We start from the raw sequence: 25,235 nt of genomic DNA on the forward strand, positions 1-25,235 counted from the left end.
GCTGCAAATGCGCTTGTTGAAAGGAAATAGAAGAAAAACTGAAACTGAAGCACAACAGTTCAACAAACTAATGAGTACTGGAAAAATATCAAGCGCAATTGAAAAACTAACAGACACATCTAAAGGCGTTCTTTCGCTCGACGAGATTGTCAAAGGTAAGACAGTAGAACAGACTCTCATAGAGAAACACCCACCATCTAAACCAATTGATGAGAACTATATTACACCAGTCTCAAACGAAACAATTCCTTTCCATCAATCGATATTTGATCAGATAAACGGTCAACATATCAAATGGACAGCCATGAGAACGCACGGATCGCATGGACCATCTGGCCTCGATGCAAATGAATGGAGACGTATTCTAACACACTTCGGGCAACAATCAGTTGAAATTTCAAAAACAATTGCTAAAATTGCAAAAAAATTGGCCACATAAGAACTAAATCCAGAACTAATGGAACCATATAACGCATGCAGATTAATACCCTTAGATAAGAATCCAGGGGTAAGACCCATAGGCTTGGTAGAAGTTATGCGTAGGATAATAGGGCAAACAATAACTAAATGCCTAAAAAACGAACTCATGTCGCTCGTTTCAAACTACCAACTCTGCCTAGGACAAAAATGTGGCATTGAATATGCGATCCACACGCTAAGAGATCAATACAGCAAAACTTCCGCCGATGCTGTTCTACTGATAGATGCCGAAAACGCTTTCAACTCGCTGAACCGAAAGCTGGCATTAAAAACATCGAAATTACCTGCCCTTCCATTTTAACAATAATTATATTCATAATTTGACTTACACTTGTACACTTGAAAATACTTTCAACTGGCAAATAAAGTGTTTTATTTTATTATGCGAGATGAAAATTGGAAGGGCCCCTTTTGTAATTTAGTTTTTGTAATTTAGTTTTTGTAATTTAGCTGAACCGAAAGCTGGCATTAAAAAACATCGAAAATACCTGCCCTTCCCTTTTAACAATAATTATTTTCATAATTTGACTTACACTTGTACACTTGAAAATACTTTCAAATGCGAGATGCAAATTATGAAAAATCCCTCAATAATGAAAACGTTTTGGAAGGCGCTACAATGCCATACCATCTCAAGAAAACCCCTGAAGAAAACGCTTCTATGTAGCTTTTCCTATTTTAGGTGGTAGAATGATCAACATAAAATTAAGGCCCGAGGAACTTCTGGCCGCTACAAATGTTACGGCGACTACTCCAGTCACCGTGAGTTTCCATAGTGGAACAAGTCTTCCTGCAGGAACTTCCGTAGTAAATACAATCGATATCTCCGCGCTTGTTGAATTGGCACACAATGAGTATCAGAGAGGAGAGTACGAGTCAGCTGAGCGGCATTGCATGCAGCTGTACGCTCATTGTCCTGATAATGTGGCAGCGCTTTTGCTGCTGTCATCAATTCATTTCCAAGTAAGTTAAAATTTTGGGCCGTTATATGAATTATATTCTACTTGTGCCATTTTCGTTACATGGTTTTTTATGATAGTATGAATCACGATTTTCTTTTAGTGCAAGAGGTTAGATCTGAGTGCCAAGTACTCATTGGAAGCTATTCGAAAAAACCCAAGTCTAGCAGAAGCTTACAGTAATTTGGGAAACGTTTTCAAAGAAAGAGGGCAAATCGGTGAAGCCCTACAAAATTACAAACACGCCATCAATTTGAAACCAGATTTCATTGATGGGTATATCAATCTGGCTGCTGCTCTTGTAAGCGCTGGAGACATGGAAGGGGCTGTTCATGCATACTTGTCTGCATTGCAATGTAATCCTGAGCTGTACGCTGTAAGAAGTGACCTGGGAAACCTCTTGAAAGCCCTAGGTATGTCTGAAACCTCAAAAATTCAATCATGGAACTTATGAGCTTCATTTCTGAATGCCATATTTTTGAGTATTTTCTATTTTACAGGTCGCTTGGACGAAGCTAAGCATTGTTATCTGAAAGCAATTGAAACAAAACCTGACTTTGCGGTTGCCTGGAGTAATCTCGGCTGCGTTTTCAATGCACAAGGAGAAATTTGGCTGGCGATTCACCATTTCGAAAAGGCAGTACAACTTGACAGCAACTTCCTTGATGCTTACATAAACCTTGGAAATGTTCTCAAGGTAGAAAATTGTTTCCGCGCATAATTTGCGTACAGATTAAGGATATTTATTTCATTTTTTTGTTTGATTGAAGGAAGCGAGAATCTTCGAGCGAGCAATCGGAGCTTACCTGCGAGCTTTGAACTTGAACCCTCTGCATCCAATTGTGCATGGAAACTTGGCTTGTGTATACTATGAGCAAGGACTCATTGACTTGGCTGTTGACACGTACAAAAGAGCGATCGAATTACAACCCAACTTCCCTGATGCATACTGCAATTTAGCAAATGCACTTAAGGAAAAAGGTGATTCAAATTGTTGGCTCATATTTGGCTCTTCAAATTGTTGGCTCTTCAAATTGTTGGCTCATATTAGGACATAAAAACTAAATTAGCGTGAAAACCAGATTGATCTTTCAAGTTTAGTAATTGCTGTTCAGTAAAATGAGTTTTATCAGGTCTCGTCTCAGAGGCAGAAGAGAGCTACCAAACAGCTCTTAGACTATGTCCGAACCACGCGGACTCCTTAAACAACCTGGCCAACATAAAACGGGAGCACGGACTGATAGAGGAGGCAATTCGTCTGTACTGTCGAGCACTGGAGGTGCAGCCAGAATTCGCAGCTGCTCACAGCAACTTGGCCAGTGTTCTCCAACAGCAGGTTTCTTTTAAGTTTTTCAACAAAGATTTTCTCCATAGATAAATCAAGTGATGAATTCATCACGTTCGGTGTGAGAAAAGATTGCCGCGTTTTGCAATATATTAGACAATTTTCTAGTTCAAAGCAGGATTGTTTGACAATGTTTTCAGGGTAAGCTGTCGGAAGCTCTGAGTCACTACCGTGAGGCCATCCGTATCCACCCTACTTTCGCAGACGCCTATAGCAACATGGGAAATGCCTTCAAAGAAATGGGCAGTGTCAACGAGGCACTTCAGTGCTACACGAAAGCCATCCAGATCAACCCTGCGTTTGCTGATGCTCACAGCAACCTCGCAAGTGTTCATAAAGACTCGGGAAATATCCAAGAAGCGATCCACAGTTACAGGACATCGCTGAGATTGAAGCCAGATTTCCCCGACGCATATTGTAACTTGGCTCATTGTCAGCAGATTGTGTGCGATTGGGCGGATTACTCAGACAGGATGAAGAAAATTGTGAAACTTGTTCAGATTCAGCTAGACAAAAACAGGTTAGCAGAAAATAGTGAGGAATTTTCGGATTTATAACCCGGTCCAGACGCAATTTCTTCTGCATTTTTTGTTAATTTTTTAAAGACATTTTATGAGTAATGGCGAAAGTTTTGTCATAATTCACAAGCTTTCCCCTTCAAATATAACCGGAAAAAAAATTTTTTGAGAGAAGGCATTTTATCGAATTATAAATAATTTTGAGTTGCTTGGCTTGAATATCGAAGATCTTTGAACTTTTAGACTACCAAGTGTGCACCCCCACCATTCCATGCTGTACCCCCTGAGCAACAAACAGAGAAGGGGCATTGCAGCCAAACACGCAATGCTTTGTCTTGAGAAGGTGCAAAACATCCTCCGCGTGAGAGGACCTTACACATTCCCACAAGAGAAGTACGGAAGATTGGGCCTTGGTCAGAGGCTGAAGATCGGATATGTGAGTTCGGATTTTGGAAACCACCCGACGTCGCATCTGATGCAGAGCATACCGGGATTCCACGACAAGGTAAATCAATCAAGATCCACACGTACATTATGGTAAACCTAGCAAATATATGCCATTAATGAAAAAGATCATTCAATTTCTATGAGAGAAGCGAACGAAACCTCGACCACACCTAGAGTGAAAGTTTGATAAAAAGAATCATCGAGGGTTCAGAAAAACCATAGTAAATTATGAAGCTAATGCCAATCAGTTTTATTGCGAGGTGGTCCTGAAATGCTTTCTTTATAACAATTGACCCCCTGTGATGTACTGTTCAGAGCAATATTGAAATCTTCTGCTACGCACTGAGTGCGGATGATGGAACGACCTTCAGAAGTAAAATAAAGTCAGAAGCTGAGCACTTTGTGGACCTGAGTGGAATCACGTGCAACGGGAAGGCAGCTGAAAGAATCTATCAGGACGGGATCCACATTCTCATGAATCTGAATGGATACACGAAGGGAGCAAGGAACGAAATATTTGCACTGAGACCAGCACCTATTCAAGTATGTTTGTAGACTGTATTTCTTAGACTCTGTTCTTTTCCAGTGACCATGATGATACCTTTGATTTTTCGTTTTCTAATTAAATAATATCATAAAAAACACTTTTGGTGTAAATTTTTGACGAATACTTATTGCTATTGCATTTGTTTCGAAATTACATCCCAACCTAATGCAAATCTCGCGAATGAGAAAAAAACTGAGTCCCTCGACTAAAATGAACTTGAAGTGTACGTTAAGCTCCGGTGATCTCCCAAGTTTGATTTTCATGAGGGCGGACTGTAAGGTAATACTGCCCTTAAATTTATTATCTATCTATACTGTATTTACATGCGCGTGAGACGTAAATCACCATGTTTAAGCGTAGTTGCTTGTTTAACGAAAGAATTTTCACTTTCTTAAGTTGTGTCGTATATTGTAAAGCTTAAGATTTTTTTTCGATTCTTCGTGAATATGTATCTTAGGCCAAGAGGTAGAGGTATTAGACTGTTGCTATGATGCTAGCATAGTAAGGGAGCTAGCTCAGTGTATGGTAGTGTAAAGGGGTTTATCCATCTTTACATTTTGTACCGAGCATTTTTTGTTTCAGCGTTTTTTTTTTCACCAAGGTTGAAATAAGCAACCCTCATAGCAAATTTTGTCGCTAATACTTTTTAGCTTCCGCGATATGGCGTTTTTTATTACTTTTTGTGAAAAAGGGCGAACAAAAACTTGTCAGGGCAGTGGTCAGGGCGACAGTTAAATTATACCGCGTGGCAACCCTGCAGGGTACTTTCAGGTCTTGCAAATTTTGCCTCCAAATATGACTGCTGAAAAACACTTTTGTCCGAGGTATGCCGTTTTTTTATTTTTTCAACAAATTAGATTTTTTTCTTAAGAATTTTGAAATTCTCAACTACATGGTGGGGCACTGTCACGGAACTCTAAGCAGGTTTTCATCTGAGCTTCAAAATTCTGCTCAATTGCCTTTTATCTTCCGAGGTATGGTGTTTTCATGATTTTTTAAAATTATCAAAAACTTATATCTCAAAACATTTCCAGAAGCTCGAAATTGTCGATTCCTTGGTTGGGTGATGTTAGGGTACTCACAGCAGTTGCAGATATGGCACACATACAAATGATTGGTCAAGTTTTTTCATTATCCAAAATATGATCTTTTTTGATATTTCAAAAAAGTTTTTCGCCCGTCCATCAACCAATCCTACAACAAGCTAATCATCCAGCTTGCCTTTCATCAATCTAGCTATCCTTCCACCTAACTGTATACCCATCAATTAGGCCGTCCATCGATGTAGACCTCCGCACAACGATACATCCAAACATCATTCCTTCCATACATTCATCGAGGTTTTCAATCATTAAGTGATCCAACCAGCTATCCATCCATCTAGCCATTAATCAATCCAAAGAACCAACAAGCAATTCATTCATTAATTGACAAATCCATGTAGCAATCAGTTCATCAAGCCATACATCCATCTTGCCATCCATTAATCCAACCAGCCATCCATCGAGCCATTCTTCATCTAGCCATCCATCCTTCAAGCCATCTATTCATATAGCCAACCATCCATCACGCCATCGATCTTTCCACGATCAATTTCACCATTCATTAAGCCATCCATTTCTAACTAGCCATACATTCCTAACGAGCCATCCATTCAGCCTGTCAGATATATTTAGCCATTCATTCAAGGAACCAGCTATCCATCAATCCTGCTATTCATCCACTCATCCATCTATCAATAAGCGATCCATCCAGCCATCCATACAGCTATTCATTAATCTAGCAATCCATCCTGTAAGATACCAACCTGTCATCCAATCGAACATATGGCCATGCATCCAGCCATCGGTCTAGCCATCCATCTATCTATCCATTCATTCATACCATCCATTCTGCCTAGCCATCCAGTCAGCCATTCATAGTCATCCACCTAGTTATCCATCGACCTATGCAGCCATATATCATTTCAGCCACCACTTAAGCCATCCATTACTCCAGTCATCCATCCGACCAGCCATCTAGCCATCCATTCGTCCATCCCTCAAGCCATCCATACAACCAGCAGTCTAGCTATCCATATAGACAGCGATCCATGCGTCCATCGAGCTTTCCTTTCATCCTGCCGTCAATCTATTCAATCAGCTTTTCATTCATATATTCGTCGATTCATCCATCCATCCTTACAATCAGCTAGCCATCCATCCAACTTTTTTTGTTTAAAATAGGCGTTTTCATTTTCCGAGAGCAGCTTTAGCTGCAGTGGGCCTGCTAGTTTGTTTGATATTGAGGTTTGGGTAAACATAGACGGCAAAAACATAGCTTGATGGTTTTCGCTGTGGTCAGTTTTCAAAATTTCGAAAGCTCTTAAAATTACAGGAGTGTTCACTACCCGCAAACGTACAAAAAATCGTGTTGCTACTCTTTAGTTATCGGAAACAAAATTTTTTTGTTCTACTTCTTCATGGAGACAAAATTTATTTGATTTCAGGTCATGTGGCTGGGCTACCCGGGTACTTCTGGAGCCAGTTACATGGACTACATAGTGACAGATTGTGTAACTTCTCCGCTAGAGGGAGTGGAAAGTGACTACAGTGAGAAGTTCGCATACATGCCGAGGACATTCTTCGTTGGTAAGTATTCCACACTCATCTTTCTATTTTTTGAAATATCAACTTGATGTTTGATTTTTGACATTAAGTGCGCCTATGACTTCAATTTTTTAAATATAGCCAAGCATGTTAACAAAAGTTTGGCTTTTGTTTTTAGGATACATGAATCTCGTTAGCTTAAAAAATTTTATTCACTTTTACAATTTGTTTCAAGATGTTTTTTTCTCCAGGCGACCACAGACAGATGTTTCCCCACCTGAGAAATAAAATCCTCCTGGAAGTGAATGGCAAGTGTCGCCCCACCCACACCATCATAAACACACACAATGTCAGTCAGCTGATGAACAGTCCCTGTCTCACTGTAAGGGAGACCTCATCATATCCTGCTTTCTGCTGTGCTCAGATTAAGTGGCCGCCTCCGACAACCACCAGTCAAGGTCAGATACTCAGATAACATGGTTGATTGGGTCATAATTAGAGTTGTACCGGGAAGTGGTATCCGGAATCGATATCAGGTTATCCAGCATCTGGTTCCTGCACGGATATCCGGTAAAATAGCACCGGATACTGACCGCGTTTTTTGACTACAAAAAACATTCGAAAACCCACTGAATTCAAAATAAGCGTATAACACGATTCAATCAAAATGTGGAAGATTATCATGTAAACTTGTTACATACATGTACATCGAATTCAATCAATTATTTCATCAATTCTGCATTTATCCGGTGTATCCGTTAAGTTTTATTATCCGGAAGTAACACGTATTTTCAAAAATGCGTGCCGAGCTTAATAGTTGTGAGATAATTTTTATTTTGCTCTATTGAAATATCTTTTCCTCAAAAATAAGTCCCCTAGAAGGTAAAATTTTTGCGATTATCAAGTTTAAGATCTAGCAGACCAGTATATGTTAGATGCCGGATGCATTGTTCGGGGTCTATGGATCTCTATTTGGAGCTCATATTTTGCGAGCTCAACTTTTGTGCGAATGCAAGTAGTTGTGTACCTAGCCTAATTAACAACTTGCTGTGGCCAATTTGGTGACTAATGAACATAGAATAAGATTCATTACTTAAATTTTGTCACTCCTAAGTGTAATATCTTTGTCTTTCTACCTAGGTCTAATAGTCTCTTTACATGAATTTTCGCATGCCTGTGGTATGTGTAATATCTCTAGCTCAGGGTTTGAAGTACAGCTTACATGCTCTAAAGGAATAAGGGATTAATGACATACAATAAAACCCTGAAGGTATAAAAATAGGTAAATTGAAGTTAATTTCACTTAAGTAATCTGAAAGGCCGTTAAATTTAATGGTCTTGCAGTAACATTTTATTAGGAATTACGTGATAAAAAGGGGGTTAGGACAAGTGTTTTTTTTTAAAGAAAGTAGCTTTTGTGAAAAATAATTAGCTTAACTTAGATGAAAAAGAATTCTTTCGCTTGTGATGTATATTCAAATTATTGAATCCATTAAATTTTATTTCTTACACATGTATGGAGATGATAGATAAGAGGCATGTATGCCCAATAAGACTATGCCCTTGGAGTGTTTGCTAAAATTATTGGCCACATTGAGTAGAAAAAAAATTAAATTAGCGGGAAAAAAAACAATCGAAATAAAATTCCAGTAATTTCTGTTTCAGAAGTTCAGCAAGTACACCCTATCAAGGCACTCCTTGAAAACAACCTGGCAGTAGCAATGCTATCCGATGGCCAAGTCCTCCAAAACGGATTGGCCAACCAGCAAATCAATACCAAAACCGCAACAGGTGAACTATGTCCCAACCAACATATAGTAACCTCGAGGCTGCAATACAATCTACCCGAAGACGCCTTCGTGTATTGTAACTTCAACCAGCTGTATAAGTTGGACCCGAAAACCATGCATTTATGGTTGCAGATTCTCTCACAAGTACCAAATAGTGTGCTGTGGCTATTGAGGTTCCCGCAGTGGGGTGAGACTAATGTTCTGAACTATGCGAGGCAATTTGGCCTCGAGAACCCCCAGGATCGAATCATTTTTTCGAATGTGGCGCCGAAAGAGGAGCATGTGAGGAGAGGTCAACTTGCTGATGTGTGTTTGGACACTCCGATATGCAATGGACATACAACCGGTATGTTGAAGCAATTCTTAGGAACTAATTTATTACACTTGCGAAAGCAAGTGTTTTGTAATTGGGAACTAGGTTTTTTCCCGTAAACAAATATTTTGACGAAACTTTTTGATTTTTTTTCAATCGAAAGAACCGGTTGTCTGAATTTTCTACAAAAAAGACGACTCTTGTTAGAGATTTTTGTTAGAGAAATGATACGCCCTTTGGGAAATTCCATTATCTCGAAATTTTTTCTCCTACTTTTGTAGAGAAACAACTAGGATTTGGGTAAAGTCCTAGTTTTGAAAATACCCGTTTCATGCCGCATTAGTATAACAAATTCAAAGTATCAAACATGTACCGATTAGTTGCCACAGCTCGGTTTTTTCTTGCGCCTTAAGCAACTTTTTCGGACAAACTTGTGTCTGCTCAAAGAGTCTCGGCTTTGTTTACTCTTCGTTTATTTTGTTCCGTTGCTATTTTTATATTCAATTGTCTGACATAATTGCCTATTATGAACTTCTATTGAAACATACGAAAATTGAAGTTTAAGTAGACCTAGTTTGTTGTCAACATTTTTTTTCCGCTTTGCCTCTGTTTGTTGTTTTCTTGAAGAAAATGTCATACAATTTGATTATACAGCATGTTATTGGTTTGAATTTTGAATATTTAGAGCTTAGAGATGTTTGGGGAAAATATTCGAATTTTCTGCAATTTTTTTAGTACTTTAACCGAACAATTAGGAATAATTGGCAAGGTTGTTGCTTTTACCCATGTATTTGGAGTGGTACGTCAGATTCTTTCATATGGATGACAAGACTGCTCTTAAAAGGACAAAGCCCTGATTGTTCCGACTGCCCTTTTACGCCTATTGAGTAGTGTTCGACTTTAAGAAATGATTTTTCTTTGAAAATCATCCCCAACACGATGGTTTGTAACTTTCAGCTTACCAGGAGCTTAATGATATTTCTCAGTGATCACCAGGTACCTATGAAAATCAGGTTTCTCCAAAATATCTCAGCCTGATCAACTAGCTTATTAAAAAAACAATTTCTCGGATGTAATGGCATTTCGACTGTCTTGGAGCTCAACAAATTTGAAAATAAGGTTCTCATCTGATTTTTTTTTGCAAAATTGATTGACTCCGAATAGGATTCACATAGGATGTTTTTTTACCTTTTTTATGTGTATTGTGAAGGAGTTGACTTAAAACATGTAGAAATTTCCCCTTGTTCAGGCATTGTTGTTGGCCTTTGCGAGGTGTCAATCTAGCGCCCAAGAAGATACTGAAACTCACAGTCATAAGGTGCAATGCTTCAGAAGACTTATTCAAATTTTTAATTTTTCAGAGGCTGCCAGCTAATATTAAATCACTCAGGTTTTATCAGAAGTCAAATGAGTCTGCAAAATATCATGAAGTTTCCCTCCGGACGCAGTCAATAAATTGATACCACTTAATGAATTCGTTGCCTTTTTCTTAGCCTAACATTTTGAGGCTGAGGCTGATTTCAAGCACCTCTCTAAAGGCGACTTTCGAAAAAATTTGGACATGTTACTGTGTGTATATTCGAGCAGTACGCAGCTAAATCATACTTATTTGGTATGAATCGCTTTGTATTCCAAATATTGCCTTTTCTTTCTCTGATTTACTCCGAAAAAGTGGACCATGTACCAGGAGCAAAGCGAAAAGCGTAATTAAATTGACTAAATTTTCTACTACCGCTAAACAGAGATCGCTTACAGTTAGAATTGTGCAGGCTTTTAACTATTTAAAACAAAATGACTTGATACCTGTTAATATATATGAAATGTCACAAGTTAGCTGTTTCAGATTCTATAAACAATTTTTTCAAATTTACCCAATGACAATCAGAACCTCTATAAACTGTTTTTTAACTTCAGCCCTTAAATTATTTTGTTTGTTGAGTTAATGCTGGCTGTCTTCTCTTTACTCTCCCGGGTATCCTACTCGATGAGCGTACTGCTCTTTAGGATATCCCTCCAGACATGATATATTGATTTTGGCGTTGTATATGTAGCTGGTAAAGTAATTCAAATTTCAAAATATGTCATTTTGATCCAACAATTGCGTGTGAAATAGGCTTAAAAATGTGGGAAAAAATTATATCAAAAAGCTTATTCCCTTCTGAAAACTACATAGAGAAGAATTAAAGGGCATTTGGAACAGTCAGTGGTTCGAGCAGTCTTGTTTTCAGTATATATTAAAGGTCGGATTTTTTTAAAAAATCAGTCATTTTAAAGGTCTTCTTGAGTTGATTGCCACTTTTCTGGCTGTCTCCTGGCTGTTTTTGTTATCAATCGGATTCTAGTTGATTCTCATATCTTCATATACGATTTTGGTTGAAGGTATGGACATTCTGTGGACTGGAACTCCTATGGTGTCTCAGCCTCTTACCACATTGGCCTCGAGAGTGGCAGCCTCCCAGCTGTACGCCCTGGGATGTCCAGAGCTGGTAGCGAACTCGGCCAAGCAGTACCTGGACATTGCTGTCAGACTCGGAAACGACAGGGAGTTCTATAGATCGACCCGAGAAAAGGTTTGTATTCGAGAAACTGAAAGGTTTTACAACAAGATGCACAATCTTGCAGCAGCTCAAAGTTTTAACAAATTGTATTGCACGTGTAACATTTTGTTTCAAAATTTATGCTATGTTTTTCTTTTCGACCGAAGGAAGAAACGCGTAGAAGTGAATTGGAAAAAGTTCTTGTCTTAAGTCCGAAAATGATTGTTTTAGGTGTGGAATAACGTGAAAGACGGGATACTGTTCAACACGCAACAGTATGCTCGGGACATGGAGCGACTGATGTATAAAGTGTGGCAGCGACATGAGCAGGGGCTGAATCCGGACCACGTGACTGAACTGTCCCACTACACCTACAGAATGAAGTCAGACACGCCCAATGCACCCGAAACACTAGGTGGGTATTATTCTTAACAAACTCCGGGCAATCCTTCATGCGAAGAAACGAATGGACCATTTTTTTTTTTTGGAAAATCACTTCATTATTCAGAAATCTTTCGTAATTAACTGATAAATTCTTTCAGTTTACAGGGCATTGATTGGTTGAGAGTTCGCGCACTCGGTCCTTCACGCATGAGAGTAATACCCAATAAACTCCACTAAGGGAATCTAAATCAGATGATTTGAATTTTGTGAAGTAATGACAGAATTTTGACCTGAAGTTAAATCATATCAAGTTACTCGGACTAAAAACGCACAATTGATAACAAAATGCGTTCAAATTTTTAGTAATCCGATGGTAATTTATTGTCCTGTCAATTCGATGGCCTAGATATGAATTTTTGGTTCCACAACATGAAAAATAACGGGATTGAACAACCTTTTTCCTAAGAATTCCCCATACTTGACGCAACAAATATCCACGCGGAACTTGATAGAAAGCGTGCAGCGGAGTGCCAAGAATTTATCAAGTATGATTAATCACTAACTTCTTTTCTGACTGAAAACTGAAAACTTAACGCTTTTGTAAATTTTAATTGACTTCGCAAACAGATGAAATAGTTTGAACAAGATTCCGATGAAGTCAATTTTTGAATAAAAAATTAGCAGATCGTTCTTTAACAAATCGATATCTTTTCTAGCTATTCAGTCCTCAATCAGTGGAGCTTCCTTGATGCCTCTGACGTCCTCCTCAATAATGGGAATAGTGGCTGGAAAAGGAGACAGACAGTCGCTGAATGGGTCCAGTGGTAAAGATGATTCCTCGCACAACAGTTCAAGTGGTAACAGTCACCATCTGCATGCCCACTCATCGAATCGATCGTCCTTGGCCAATGCATCCTTGGACAGTCAGAATATGTAAGACATTCCATTTCACCATTAACCATGAGTCATGGTTTAAATATAATAGTTGGATCCATAAATTATTAGGGTAGTGCCCCTGAATCCAAAATACCCACCCCAAAATTACCAGATTAACGTCGTCTATGTGAAACATAACGGCCTCATTTCACGTATTTAGTGCTCGAGATGGAACCAACCGTCACGTGTACAACACAAGCAACCTCTCAAGACAGCAGAGTCTATCTGTAGCAATGGGGAACAGTACACCAAGCTCCCCCTACAGAAACAGCACCGGAAGCGCCAGTTTGTCACCTGTAGCCGCTATGAATAACCAACAGTTGAGCCACCAACACTTGAGTGTAATATCGCCATCCCCAGCCCATTCACCATACAACCATGCTAACTTGCTAGCTGGAGTCCAAAGTCCCCACCACCACCATCATCATCACCAGAACTCATCCAACAAACGAGCCTGAGAGGGTCTTGTGAGACGAGACAAGAACCTAGTTTTAACGATAACCAAATTATTCAGTTATTATTTATCGCTTCCTCCATTGTTAAATACTATTCACTTTATTGGAGCACTACGTCCTATTAGAAGCCGTGCCGAGAAATTCTATCACGTGGATGTAACTTTTCTATGTAAGCTGTATATACATTACAGATGTCGCTCGGCGCCCTTGAAAGAGAACTCCAAGAATTTGTCCTGCGTTCAAAAAGTTCGAATAAATGTCCTCTCAGAAAACTGAGGGTCGAGTAAAGAACCGTTCTTGGGTTCAGAGAATGACTTGATACGTGGACAAATGCTATAGATGTCAAGGATTTCTTAGTTACGGCATACTTGGACCCTGCTGTGGATTCAATCATTCCGAGCAGGGATGCATAGTCGTCATTGATGCATAATGCTGTGAAGGAGCATGAATTAGGAAAAAGCTCAAGGAAAAACTTTTCAGCTCGTCAAAATGAGTTAAGCGATCCCAGGAGCCTTTGACCCAAAACTCGCCGAATGTTCTTCTCGCCTAGTTGTGTATGAATTTATGAACCATATGGGTTCTGATTTATTACTTTTTTTGTTTAGTTACCTTTTGTATATGCCTATCAAAATTACCCCTACGTTCCTGGTGTATGTGAATTTGTGTGTTGTTGCCCTTTTCAAATAAACTAGACTTTACCTCGCTCTGAAATACGGTAAGGGATCGGGGAGCTATTTTAACTCACACAAGTTTCACTTTATACAAAATTTTTAATGGTGCTTTAATGTTCACATTTTTGCTTTCTGGTATTCCAGTTATTAATTTTTTTTTGCGGTAGCTCGTGACTGAAAATTCCTCATATATTCCACAGTGCTGTGATTTCGATTCGTTTACTATATGATTTCGATTGTACCCTATATACAATTCTTCTGAAATTCTGATAATATTATTAAAGTTGAAAAACTTGCGTTGTAATGCCACTAATCATAGTAATCGTTCAGTAGAAAAATTTATTTTTGCCACAAAATTGAGGAGACTTAATGTCTACCTGTCTCAAATGTCAGAACGTTGAAATGTCAGAGAAAAAATGTTTGGCTGAAAAAGGAAAATGGAACGTTATAGTAAAGCGATGATGTAATGGTGCTAGTGGTGCTAAAGTTTTCTTCATTTTAGCCTAACTGTTCTGAGCTTTTTAGTGCTGCTTTTTTTTTGTTTTGTTTGACCTTTTTTTCTCATTTTTTTTTCTGTTAGCAGGTGATTTATTGTGTTCTTTTAACGAAGCTGGACCACAACTGGCTGCAAAAATACCCCTCGGACCTCGCAACATAACCCAGACGACTTCACATCAATACCCAGACGGTTTTGGATAGTTTGGGCAGCATCATAAATGTATTGGTAACCTTTTGTGAATGATGTTGAAAGTGTTTGCATGTTTTTATGTACGTTATATTGTTTCTTATAAAGCACCAAAGTATGTTCCAAGTGCCAAACTGATGACAAAATGGTTGAGAATTGAAAAGTAGAGTTGAGAAGTAAAATTGCGCTAACGCTGCAAAAAGGTCCAATCTGTGATGGTTAAAAATATACAAAGCCTCGCTGTTTGATAAAATGATGATAAACATATGCTTGCTTCGAAACGCATATAATCTCGATAATATATATGCCAATTTGATTAAGATCTATCAGTAAGGTCGATAGTTAATTAATTTACCCCCTACTGATCTACTGATTTTAGAAATTTCCACACTATAATCTGATCCTTTTTCTTAAGTTATGCTATAGTTCATAAGCGGTGTAAGAAAACAGGCGCATGGGTAAAAAGTTTTTGACATATGTATTGATTTTTGAAATGCTTCGATAATTATTGTTCAGAAAAAGTATTCAACGAGCAATTTACATCTAATTTTGTGATTTTTGTTATTTTAAAAACTCTGCGTTGGTATGACAAGATGGGAAAGATTAGGTTTCATGTTAAGGTAATTATCCGTAGCCACTCTCCCCTCATGTAGTCTTTTTTGAGCTGACGTTGAAACTGTTAATTTTCTGTAATAAAGATACATGTTCTTAAAAATAGTCATATCTAATGTGTCAAGTGGTCAAGAGAGCCAACATCATCTGTTAATGCGCATACGCTGCAATTTTCAAGTTGTAATCTATGATAAGTTTCATCTATACGCATGATTTTCTGGCAAATGTTACTTGAGAATAAGTTGCTGTAATGAAATGTAAAATACGTCATGTGGTTACTGCAATTGCGCTAACGCCGCCTTTAGCTCCAACAATTTTAGGCTAAACCGACGCCATGTTATTAGGCGCGATTAAGAAAACAGCTGCTGAGTTTACAGCCCTGCGCAAAAGCCGCTAACGCCGCAATAGCAAGTTTTTAGCAAGTCCATTAAAAATAATCCTAAACTGAACGGAATAATTGAACAGCCTTGCGCAAACGCCGCAATTAAATAGCAAGTTTTTAGCAAGTCCATTAAATACCAAGTCCATTAAAGATAATCTTAAACTGAACGAAATAATTGAACAGCCTTGCGCAAACGCCGCAATTCAGAAGCAAGTTTTTAGCAAGTCAATTAAATAGCAAGTCCATTAAAGATAATCCTAAACTGAACGAAATAATTGAACAGCCTTGCGCAAACGCCGCAGTTCAAAAGCAAGTTTTTGGCAAGTCAATTAAATAGCAAGTCCATTAAAAATAATCCTAAACTGAACGAAATAATTGAACAGCCTTGCGCAAACGCCGCAATTAAATAGCAAGTTTTTAGCAAGTCCATTAAATAGCAAGTCCATTAAAAATAATCCTAAACTGAACGAAATAATTGAACAGCCTTGCGCAAACGCCGCAATTTTAGCAAGTCCATTAAATAGCAAGTCCATTAAAAATAATCCTAAACTGAACGAAATAATTGAACAGCCTTGCGCAAACGCCGCAATTAAATAGCAAGTTTTTAGCAAGTCCATTAAATAGCAAGTCCATTAAAGATAATCCTAAACTGAACGAAATAATTGAACAGCCTTGCGCAAACGCCGCAATTCAAAAGCAAGTTTTTAGCAAGTCCATTAAATAGCAAGTCCATTAACATAATCCTAAGCTAAACGAAATAATTGAATGAATATGCTGGACCAAGGGTGCAGTTTTCAAAGACATTTCTGACCCACCTGAAGGTAGTACCAGTCTTTTAAGACTTTTCTTAAAACATTGCTTTAGTTCCAATATAAATAGTTTTTACTATAACTGAATTTCACAATCTGTAAATTTACCATGTCTGATTTTGATTTTTTCTTTTTAAAATTTATTTAAACAGTTTCAGTTAATGTTATATCGACTTAGTCAACTTATTTTGCGTGACTTCGAGGGCAAAATGTATCCGTTTCGGATTCTATATTTCAATTGGATGGGTCGTAAGCACTTAATTTTTATGGAATTTTTTATCAACACAGTTTTGTTTTCGGCTCAACAAGTTTCGACCCAAAGTTGCCGCTCGGTAAATGCTTTCTGCTTTTTAAGGGCTGTTAATTAATTTCATCCGATACAAATATGAATTTTTTGTTACGGTAATTTTTCAACTTGGTCAAGTATTTTTTTCCAGCATAATTTTTTTAATCTTTTTTCATATACTATTTTGTAACGCAATGTGTGATTTGCATTGCAAGTGCTGCGAAGCTCCGCTTCCTCTCTGTGTTTACTTTGCAAAACGATTAATTCAATTTACTCTGATATAAAAATTGAGTTAGTATTAAAGTATGAGAAGATAATGGTCTTTTTACTTATTCCGCCCCAAATCATTTTTCAACATCTCGAAGTGATTTTTTTTAAATTTGAAATTCCTTGTCTAGAATTTGAAAAACAGGTTCCAGCATCAACTTGGTTTTTTTTTGAAATTCATTGTCTAGAATTTGACAATCAGGTTCCAGCATCAAGATGTATTTTTCTAGGTGAAGTTCAAAATACAAGACAATTTTTTTCTTTTCGTTCATTGACTTTTCTAAGTCTCTGTTGGCTGTTTTTTTTTCAAGTAAGCTGCAGAATTTTGCTCGACCACAAACATAGAGCCAGGAGAAAAACGGTGCTTTTTCAAAAGTATGAAAAGTTAGGTCGATGTAGTTTTTTCGACATATCATCCAACTGTTTTTTTACTGCGGTTTTCGACAATTTTCTGTTGGATAGCTTGCCATGATTTGTTTGTGTTGTATCGCAAGTGGTGTGGATATCCGTTTTGAATCTGCGTCCTATTTGTTTTTATTATTTTGTTCAGTTTGTTAGTCGACCCAATGTGGCCTTAGTGTCATACTCGTTTTCTTCCCCACTAATTACAAGGATATTCAAAAAGAACTCGCTCTGAGACGCCTGAAAACAGGCTGAATTTAGTCCTATGGCGCTCTCTCAAGTGATGTTTCTGTAATAGTATTCTTCATTTGCAGTTCTTCAATGTAGTTTGGCTCATTACGCTTAGAAGAATGTATGTTTGCGCGAGCGCTGCGGCTAATACTTATTTATTTTACCAAAAAACAGTGGTTCAACCGCTGTTGGCTTGATAAAATGCCGTCAAAATTGCGCAAACGCTTCAGTAAAAGCCATTTTTTCCAGTAATACATATCTAGGTTATAATCATATTATGTTGCTAAATCTAATATTTACACACTCGGCTTTAGCGAGCGTAGTGTATTAGTACGACTATTCTTTTTTTCTTTCTAATAGCAATGTTGGTGCCATTTTTGGTGGCACAGTTACGGATTTTTGATAGCATGTGCTTTGACATTCGATTCGTAATAAGTTAACACAGTTGATCCATTTTTAATTTATCAGAAGATTCGAAAAAGCTATTTGCTTCAAACAACAGTACCATAAACAATTAAATTTCAGAAAACTCCCGACTCAATATATCGCCGATTTAATTAAAATGCATAATTTTTTTATAATTTGGTATTCTTTTCATGCGAAATCAGTGTGGATGCCTTCAATTTGTAATATTCCAAACTATTACCATCAAAATTGTGTCTTAGTGTTTGGTGCCATTTTTGCTGCATCGCATTGTCAATCTATTAGCATATGTAGCTGCTTTTTTCTGGCTAGTGTGTGTAAATTGTCAAAGGCCCATGGCTCAGATATGAGGGCAGGGGACTCTAAATCTCCAGGCGGTAGGATCGAATCTGGGGCAGCAAAAGTTTTAATGATCAAGTCCTTTTTTACCTTTTCTTTTCTAACTTAGTGCTTTTTGTCGTTGTGTTTTTACTAGTGTTTGCAAAGCGCAGCTGCTCCTCTGTGTTTATTGATTATTTTGTGCGAATTGTTGCATTTAGGAAACTGAGGTGTGATTTAAGGCGGACAATTTGGGTGATATGTTACAATAGGTGGTAATCTTGAGCATAGTGCATGTATTAAATTTGAAAACTAATGCATAGTATACTCATTTATTTTCCCTCATTTGTACATCTTACAAAGATAATTTTTGTGAATACTTTACTCTGCCAGATGAAATGTTATTCAAAAGTTCAAGTTCTACCTTTCGCCAAACAATTTGGCTTCTGAAATAAATTATAAATCTTGTTCGAAGTACAGCAAGTAACGATCCAGCTATTTAACTTGAACCTGCCACCTATTGTAATATATCACCCAAAATTTATTTTAGGGGCATAAAATTTGGGTGTTTCAGAAATCAACTTTCAGACAAATAAAATGATCAAATTAATTTTAAAATATAATCGAAAAATAATTATGAATAAAAGAGTAAAAATATAACGAATTGAAGCTTCGTTCATTTTTATGTTTTAACTTGTCGTTGCCTTAAACCAATGCCGCACGCAGTTAATATAATAAATAATTCAAAGGTAATAATTTTCTGTGATGCAACTATTTTAGCCGCTTGAAACATCTGTTTCTATCTTTTTGAAATAGTTGTTATTGCGCTAACGCTGCTTCATTTTGTGTGTTAATTTTCATACTTCTTAAAATTCACTGAAGTTGAGTGAGGTGCAAAGAGGAGCATATAATTTGCGGTTGCCATGAGTATTGAATCAGTTAATTTTGCGCCTCACGCTGCTTTACTAGCGTCTTTAAAAAGTTACCCGAATGCGCTTTTTGCTGCCATACAGATTTATGCAAAATTTCGATTTCCACTTCAAAGAAATAGGTAAAATATTTGCGTATGTTGTTATTGCGCTCACGCTGATTCATTTTGTATGGCTACTTCTTAAAATCCAATTAAGTTGAGCCATGTGAAAATATTACAGTTTTTTTGCAATTGAAAAATACAGTGCTGATTTAAATTAACCGGACAAAACGAGCTAAACTTCAAATTTAAAACGCGTTTTTCTCAAATTGGGTTGAGTTTAGGTGAAAACTTATGAAGACAAAACTTGCTTAAAATTTTAGCAGGATTAATATGATGTAATTTGTTTTGCGAAATTCGGGCCCGAAATTTTACCCCAAAAATGGGTCATTTTGGCTTTTCCTAGTTAATAAAAAATTACGCCAAAAATACCCAGTCGATCTCAGACATAATTATACCAAAGTGAGCCCCTTACGTAGCCTAACAAATTTTAAGAAGGGTATATTCTCCAAAACATTGTATAAGTTAATTTATTTTTGTTCGATAGACAAAAAAGGTCGTTTTTACTATAAAAAATACCAATTATTTGTTTAAAAACAATTTTTAAACAATTTGCAAATTTTTTGGAGAATATGCCCTTCTGAAAGTTTGTTGGGCTACGTAAGGGGCTCACTTTGATATCATTATGTTTGTGATCGACTGGGTATTTTTGGCGTAATTTTTTATTAACTAGGAAAAGCCAAAATGACCCATTTTTGGGGTAAAATTTCGGGCCCGAATTTCGCAAAACAAATTACATCATATTAATCCTGTTAAAATTTTAAGCAAGTTTTGTCTTCATAAGTTTTCACCTAAACTCAACCCAATTTGAGAAAAACGCGTTTTAAATTTGAAGTTTAGCTCGTTTTGTCCGGTTAATTTAAATCAGCACTGTAGCATTGAAGCAAATATTTTTGCGCCACACGTTGCTTTAGTAATTTCTTTTAAAATTTACTCTAATGCGCTTTTCGCTGCCATGCTGACCGAATTAGGCAAAATCTTTCCGACTAGCTTATATTTATTATGAAGAAAGGTAGAATCCATATAAAAGTTGCCTACACGCGCAAGAAGCGAACTATGCTTGCATTGCCCCTACGCTGTATGTCTATAGTTGTGAGGAATAGTGTCTCAACCAGACTTTCCTCCCTAAACAACTTTTCTTACAAATCTGTAAGAAATTGAACTTGTTTTTAAACCTTAACTGGATAGTTTCTTCACACATGGTCTAGAGGTAACGCGGTTGCATTTCTATTTTAAGGTTTCGTGTTCGAATCCCGGTCGCAACCGTGTTTTTTTTTAGAATGTATGAAGTTGAATTTTTTATTCTAAAACATTGTTTTTCTGGGAGTTTCGTTTGTCTGCTTGATGTTTTTGGAAATAATTTCCGAAGCATGGAGTTTTTTCCGATTTAGACCATTCTTACTATAATTGAGAGTCGTCCGGCGATTTCGTCAAGTTACCATCTTGGGTTTTGATTTATTTTTAACATTTGTTTTTGATTATAAAGGTTTCGGCTGGTGTTTTTTTTGGGTTCAGTTAATTTTCGTTTTTCTAATTATTTCAATGAAATTTATAATTTTGTAACTTGATAGCTCAAAGCTTTTCTATGAAAACAGTTTCTTATGGTTTTATTTTTTCAGCTCGCCCAAGTTTTATCGCTTAGTGACCGCTTGGTAAATGATACTAAAAGCTTATTTATTGTTGGTGGTTGTATTTCGACTTTAAAATTTCTGTCTCATTTTCAGTAAAGGGTGATTTAATTAAGTAAAAATCTGCTAAATGAGAATTCAAATAGGTTAAATAAAATAAAAATTGTAGTTTTACTTAATTGAGAGTTCAAATCCCTCATATGTCGATAGTAAGTGTGTCATTCAGTCTGAAAAACGGAAAAAGGTTCAAACCAGTTTTTCTCAAAACGGAGACCATGTTATTTGACTTGTTTGAAATCGAAAAAACGGCTTAAAAAACTTAAATATCATGTCGCACTGGACACCCTGCAAGCTTTCAGTAAGTTGAAATCGAGAGGAAAAAACACAAGCTACGCTTTAGTTCTTTCACACTTCGTGAAGTGGTTGAAACAATTACAGAAATTTCGTATTTTTGCCTATTGCTCCAGTTTTCTCAAATCGGGTTAATTATAGCAAAAAACGTTTCACTGATAAATTGTTATAGAATTTTAACGCTCTGTAAGGGAATGTATTTTTAATTGGAAATTCGAAGTTGAGATTTCGATAAACAAGTCAGTCTTTTTCTGCTTACTTGTTTTTCTTCAGTCTTTTCCAACTGTCTGTTGGCAAAGTTTAGTTTTTCCAACCTTGCTATTCAACTTTTGTCACATTAGACTTGATTTCTTTTCAAGGCAACTAGAGGAAACTTCAAAAATGAATTCAACATTTTTTTCTGGTTTCATTAATACTTCCACCAATCTTGTTCCCAGTCTCAGTTGAGAATTTTTGTTATTTTATTGCTATGTTTGATTGAATTATACTTAGATTTTTTTCCAGATAATGTGGCGCTCAGGTACAGAACGTGCCCAGCAATCATATAATTGGTGGTTTAAATTGCACGAGCGCTTGCAAGTATTCAGCTTAAATAGTTGTTGAGACTCTTTACCCCCCCCCCCCACCAAAATTTTAATCACATTGTTCGATTGGTATGAAAATTGACATACGGACTAATTAGGCCAGTAAAAACATATTTGGTCTTCATACCTAACCTTTTAAAAGCGCAAGCCCTCGTTACGCCTTAACATTGATGCTTACACGAGGTGGGGAAAAGGTAAAAGAGGCGGCGCTGGTTATATGCGTTCTTGTCAACCTAAATAATTAACCTTCGAGTTAGGGCTCCGGCTGATTGACTAAAAAACATTTTCGCCCTTCAAATCGAATGCAGTCCACATAAAAATCAAGAGTGATTTTTGTGTACCATTAGAATTAATATGAAATGCGGGTTTCAAAAATTCTGGAAAAGTGATAGTTCATGAAATCAAAAAATGTATATTTTGTTGCCTGAACGCCTTAGTTTTTAAACAACACTATCGGCTTTGTTTTGAGATTTCAGGTGTTTTCAGTTGGCACAAGGTATTTTAGTAAGTATGAAACCCAAGAACAAATCAGCACTTTTAATGGTGAGCATCTTCTCTTCATTATTTTTTGAAGTTTTCTATTGATCGGTAGTTTTCCCCATTTTAAAGGAAAGCTAAAGAAAGTTAATCATTTCAACTGCAAAGTAAACTGACTTAATTGCCAAAAGTCAAAAACTGTTAATGGGATGAAACTTCATATTTGGGATGAAAAATTGAAATTCAATGTTTAATACGTAAAATTAATAGTGAAAAGGAGGGATTTATTAAGTAGGTGTAAATGGGGTAGGGGTAAGGATCTTGTTACGTAGATAGAGGCCTTAAATTGATTCACTCTTGTTTAGGCCACGATGTCTACTGTCAACGATAACTTCACTAGAAGCTTGGTCGAGAAATCCGGGAAAAAAACAGTTGCGACGTGATGAGTAGCGGAGAGGCTAATTATGAAAATATATGGAATCTAACAGAAAAGCAACAATAAAACTGTGATTGAAACAGTCAATTTGGTTTTATGAAAATAAAGTTTGTGCACAAGACAATAGAAGCTTTTTGTCTGAATTTTTATTTTTCATTTAATTAGATTTCAAGTAAAAAGCAGCAAAAAAATTAAGAAGTATCATGGGGCTTGAATAATTTATCCTACCATGGTCACAAAGTTTCACATGCAAGAGCAAAACTAACTCTGGAAAATTGTACTTCTGAGTTTGAGTCAATTATCTAGTATTTTTCTTAGTCAAAAATGTTTTCTGTTCTCATTTATTCGTTCTTTTTTGGTACTTGTTTTTTGGTAAGTTTTAATGGCAAAATAAATATTCACTTGGTTTGGTAGTCTGGTTTTGGAGAAGGAAAAGTCTTCAGCTGTGAAAGTTCAGCTATGTCACGCCTAATTTTCTGCTTGGGTGGTTTGGCTTTTGATATCTTTCGAAGTTTCTTTTTTTCAATTAGAAAATCCAAGGAACATTACGATAAAAGAAGAAGTAGCCCAAGAAATAAGCTTGATTATCAGTTTCAAAGCTTGAGTTTTGTCAAAAAACGTCAAGCATAAATGGTTATTTCAGTTCGAAGGGCTATAGAGTGGTATATTATTTTTGTGTATAAAATTATAATTTTTTGAACGAAACTAGTGGTTCAATAATATATTTTTTCACTTAGCTCACTGTTTTTTTAATGGATGCATTTATTGCTACGTTCATTTTGGGTGCTGTTTATGTGAAGTGTTAACGCAGCTTTTGTCTCAATGGTTTCCGACATAAGCGGCGAATTTAGGGGAGGGGGTGGGGGTCAGACGCCCACCTCCCCCCTCAGGGATTCGACCCCCTCACCAAACAAAGGTTACTCTATTTGATATTATTCTTTGACATCTATTTTTAGCCAACGCGCTCTTTTTGTTCGAAATTTTCCAAAAAAAAACCTAAAACGCTTTTTTTAAAAAAAAAAGTTCACAAAAAAAACCGAAAAACGCATATTTGGCATGTTTTTTTATTCACAAAATTGCGTGCGGTCTTCATTGTGATTTAGAAGAGCTCGAATAAATCATTTCGGTCGAACTTAAAATAGGTCGACAAAATTTAAGTAAAAAATTTGAAAACCGCCCCCACCCCCTTGAGAAATTCCTAGATTAACCCCTGGTTTGCCATGTTTTCTAGAGAAGCGTGCAAGAAAGTTAACAAATATTCTTTTGAGTTTTTATCGAATACTTTTTGTCAAAAATAAAACTAGTGGAAACTTCCATTGAAGTTTTCTGTGATAACTTTGGGTTTGTATAAGTCTTCGCTCGTTAGAAATTTGAAAAAAGTTTCAGTAAAGTCAGTCTGCTTGTGCATGTAGGTCAACAAGAAGAGAAAAGATCAGGCGAAAGGGTAATCTTAATGTTACAGAGGCAAAAAACAAAAAAAAACTTAATGAGCGCTGGGAAACCAAAAAAAAATGTTTTCTCGAAGTTAATTCAAAAATTGAGTTCATCGAAAAAAAAAAACGTTTAAGTTGCCTCAAAACGGGCGGATTTAGAGGGAGCGCTCACCCCACTCCTCGGGGATTCGACCCTCTCACCAACCAAAGTGTCCCCTTTTAGTATTATTTTACGACATCCTGTTTCGTCCGACCAATTTCACGAGTTTTCTGAATGCGATTGTGGTAAAAATATAGAAATTTTGAAAGGGAGCACGCGCCGAAAAAGGCAATTTTTTGTCAAAGTTTTCCAAAAAGGGCGTAAAAATGCCTTTTAGGCTGTTTTTGTCGAAACCTGGCCTGCGGCGCACAAACTGAAGGTCAAACTTGGGTCTGTATAGTGTTTTGGGAGAGCTCGGAAGATCAATCCAGTCGGATTAAAAAAGTAATAAAAAATTGAGATTTTTTTAATGAAAATCCGCCGCCCCTCGAGAAAATCATAAATCCTCCTCTAATATTATACAAGTTCAGGATTAAAAACAATTTCATAAACATCCATACCTTAAATATCTATTATTTAAATTAAAATGTTTTGATCTACGATTTTCATTTTACTTCACCGAAATAATTCAATGTTCCAAAGTTTAACGCTTGCGATTAACAAGGGTTATCAAATTGGAATATAGACTTATTTTGGGTTAAAAAATGTTTAACATTATCACTTGAATCACATGTATCTTAGTCCATAATGCATTCAAACTTCTTCGCGTGTCAGGCACTTGGCCTGGAGGTGAAGTATACGCCTGGGACGGCAAAGGTGGGTTCGAATCTGACCAGGAACCGTTTTTTTTTTCAAACTAGAGTTATTCCTT

The 25,235-nt window shown here is 36.9% G+C and overlaps 1 protein-coding gene across 1 annotated transcript; it reads left to right on the forward strand.

The window, feature by feature from the left end:
- The first annotated feature begins 1,165 nt into the window (after positions 1 to 1,165).
- LOC134845928 (UDP-N-acetylglucosamine--peptide N-acetylglucosaminyltransferase 110 kDa subunit-like) lies at positions 1,166 to 23,034 on the forward strand. Its single transcript, XM_063863059.1, has 16 exons — positions 1,166 to 1,443; positions 1,543 to 1,852; positions 1,940 to 2,136; positions 2,210 to 2,420; positions 2,573 to 2,775; positions 2,925 to 3,304; positions 3,546 to 3,807; positions 4,065 to 4,292; positions 6,785 to 6,926; positions 7,136 to 7,342; positions 8,550 to 9,020; positions 11,367 to 11,557; positions 11,756 to 11,939; positions 12,625 to 12,841; positions 13,005 to 14,688; positions 22,821 to 23,034. The coding sequence occupies exons 1-15, from the start codon at positions 1,171 to 1,173 to the stop codon at positions 13,300 to 13,302; spliced, it is 3,774 nt and encodes a 1,257-aa protein (XP_063719129.1). The 5' UTR covers positions 1,166 to 1,170; the 3' UTR covers positions 13,303 to 14,688; positions 22,821 to 23,034.
- Positions 23,035 to 25,235: the final 2,201 nt, after the last annotated feature.

Source organism: Symsagittifera roscoffensis, chromosome 5, assembly GCF_963678635.1.
Source record: "Symsagittifera roscoffensis chromosome 5, txSymRosc1.1, whole genome shotgun sequence".
Taxonomy (NCBI): Eukaryota; Metazoa; Xenacoelomorpha; order Acoela; family Convolutidae; genus Symsagittifera; species Symsagittifera roscoffensis.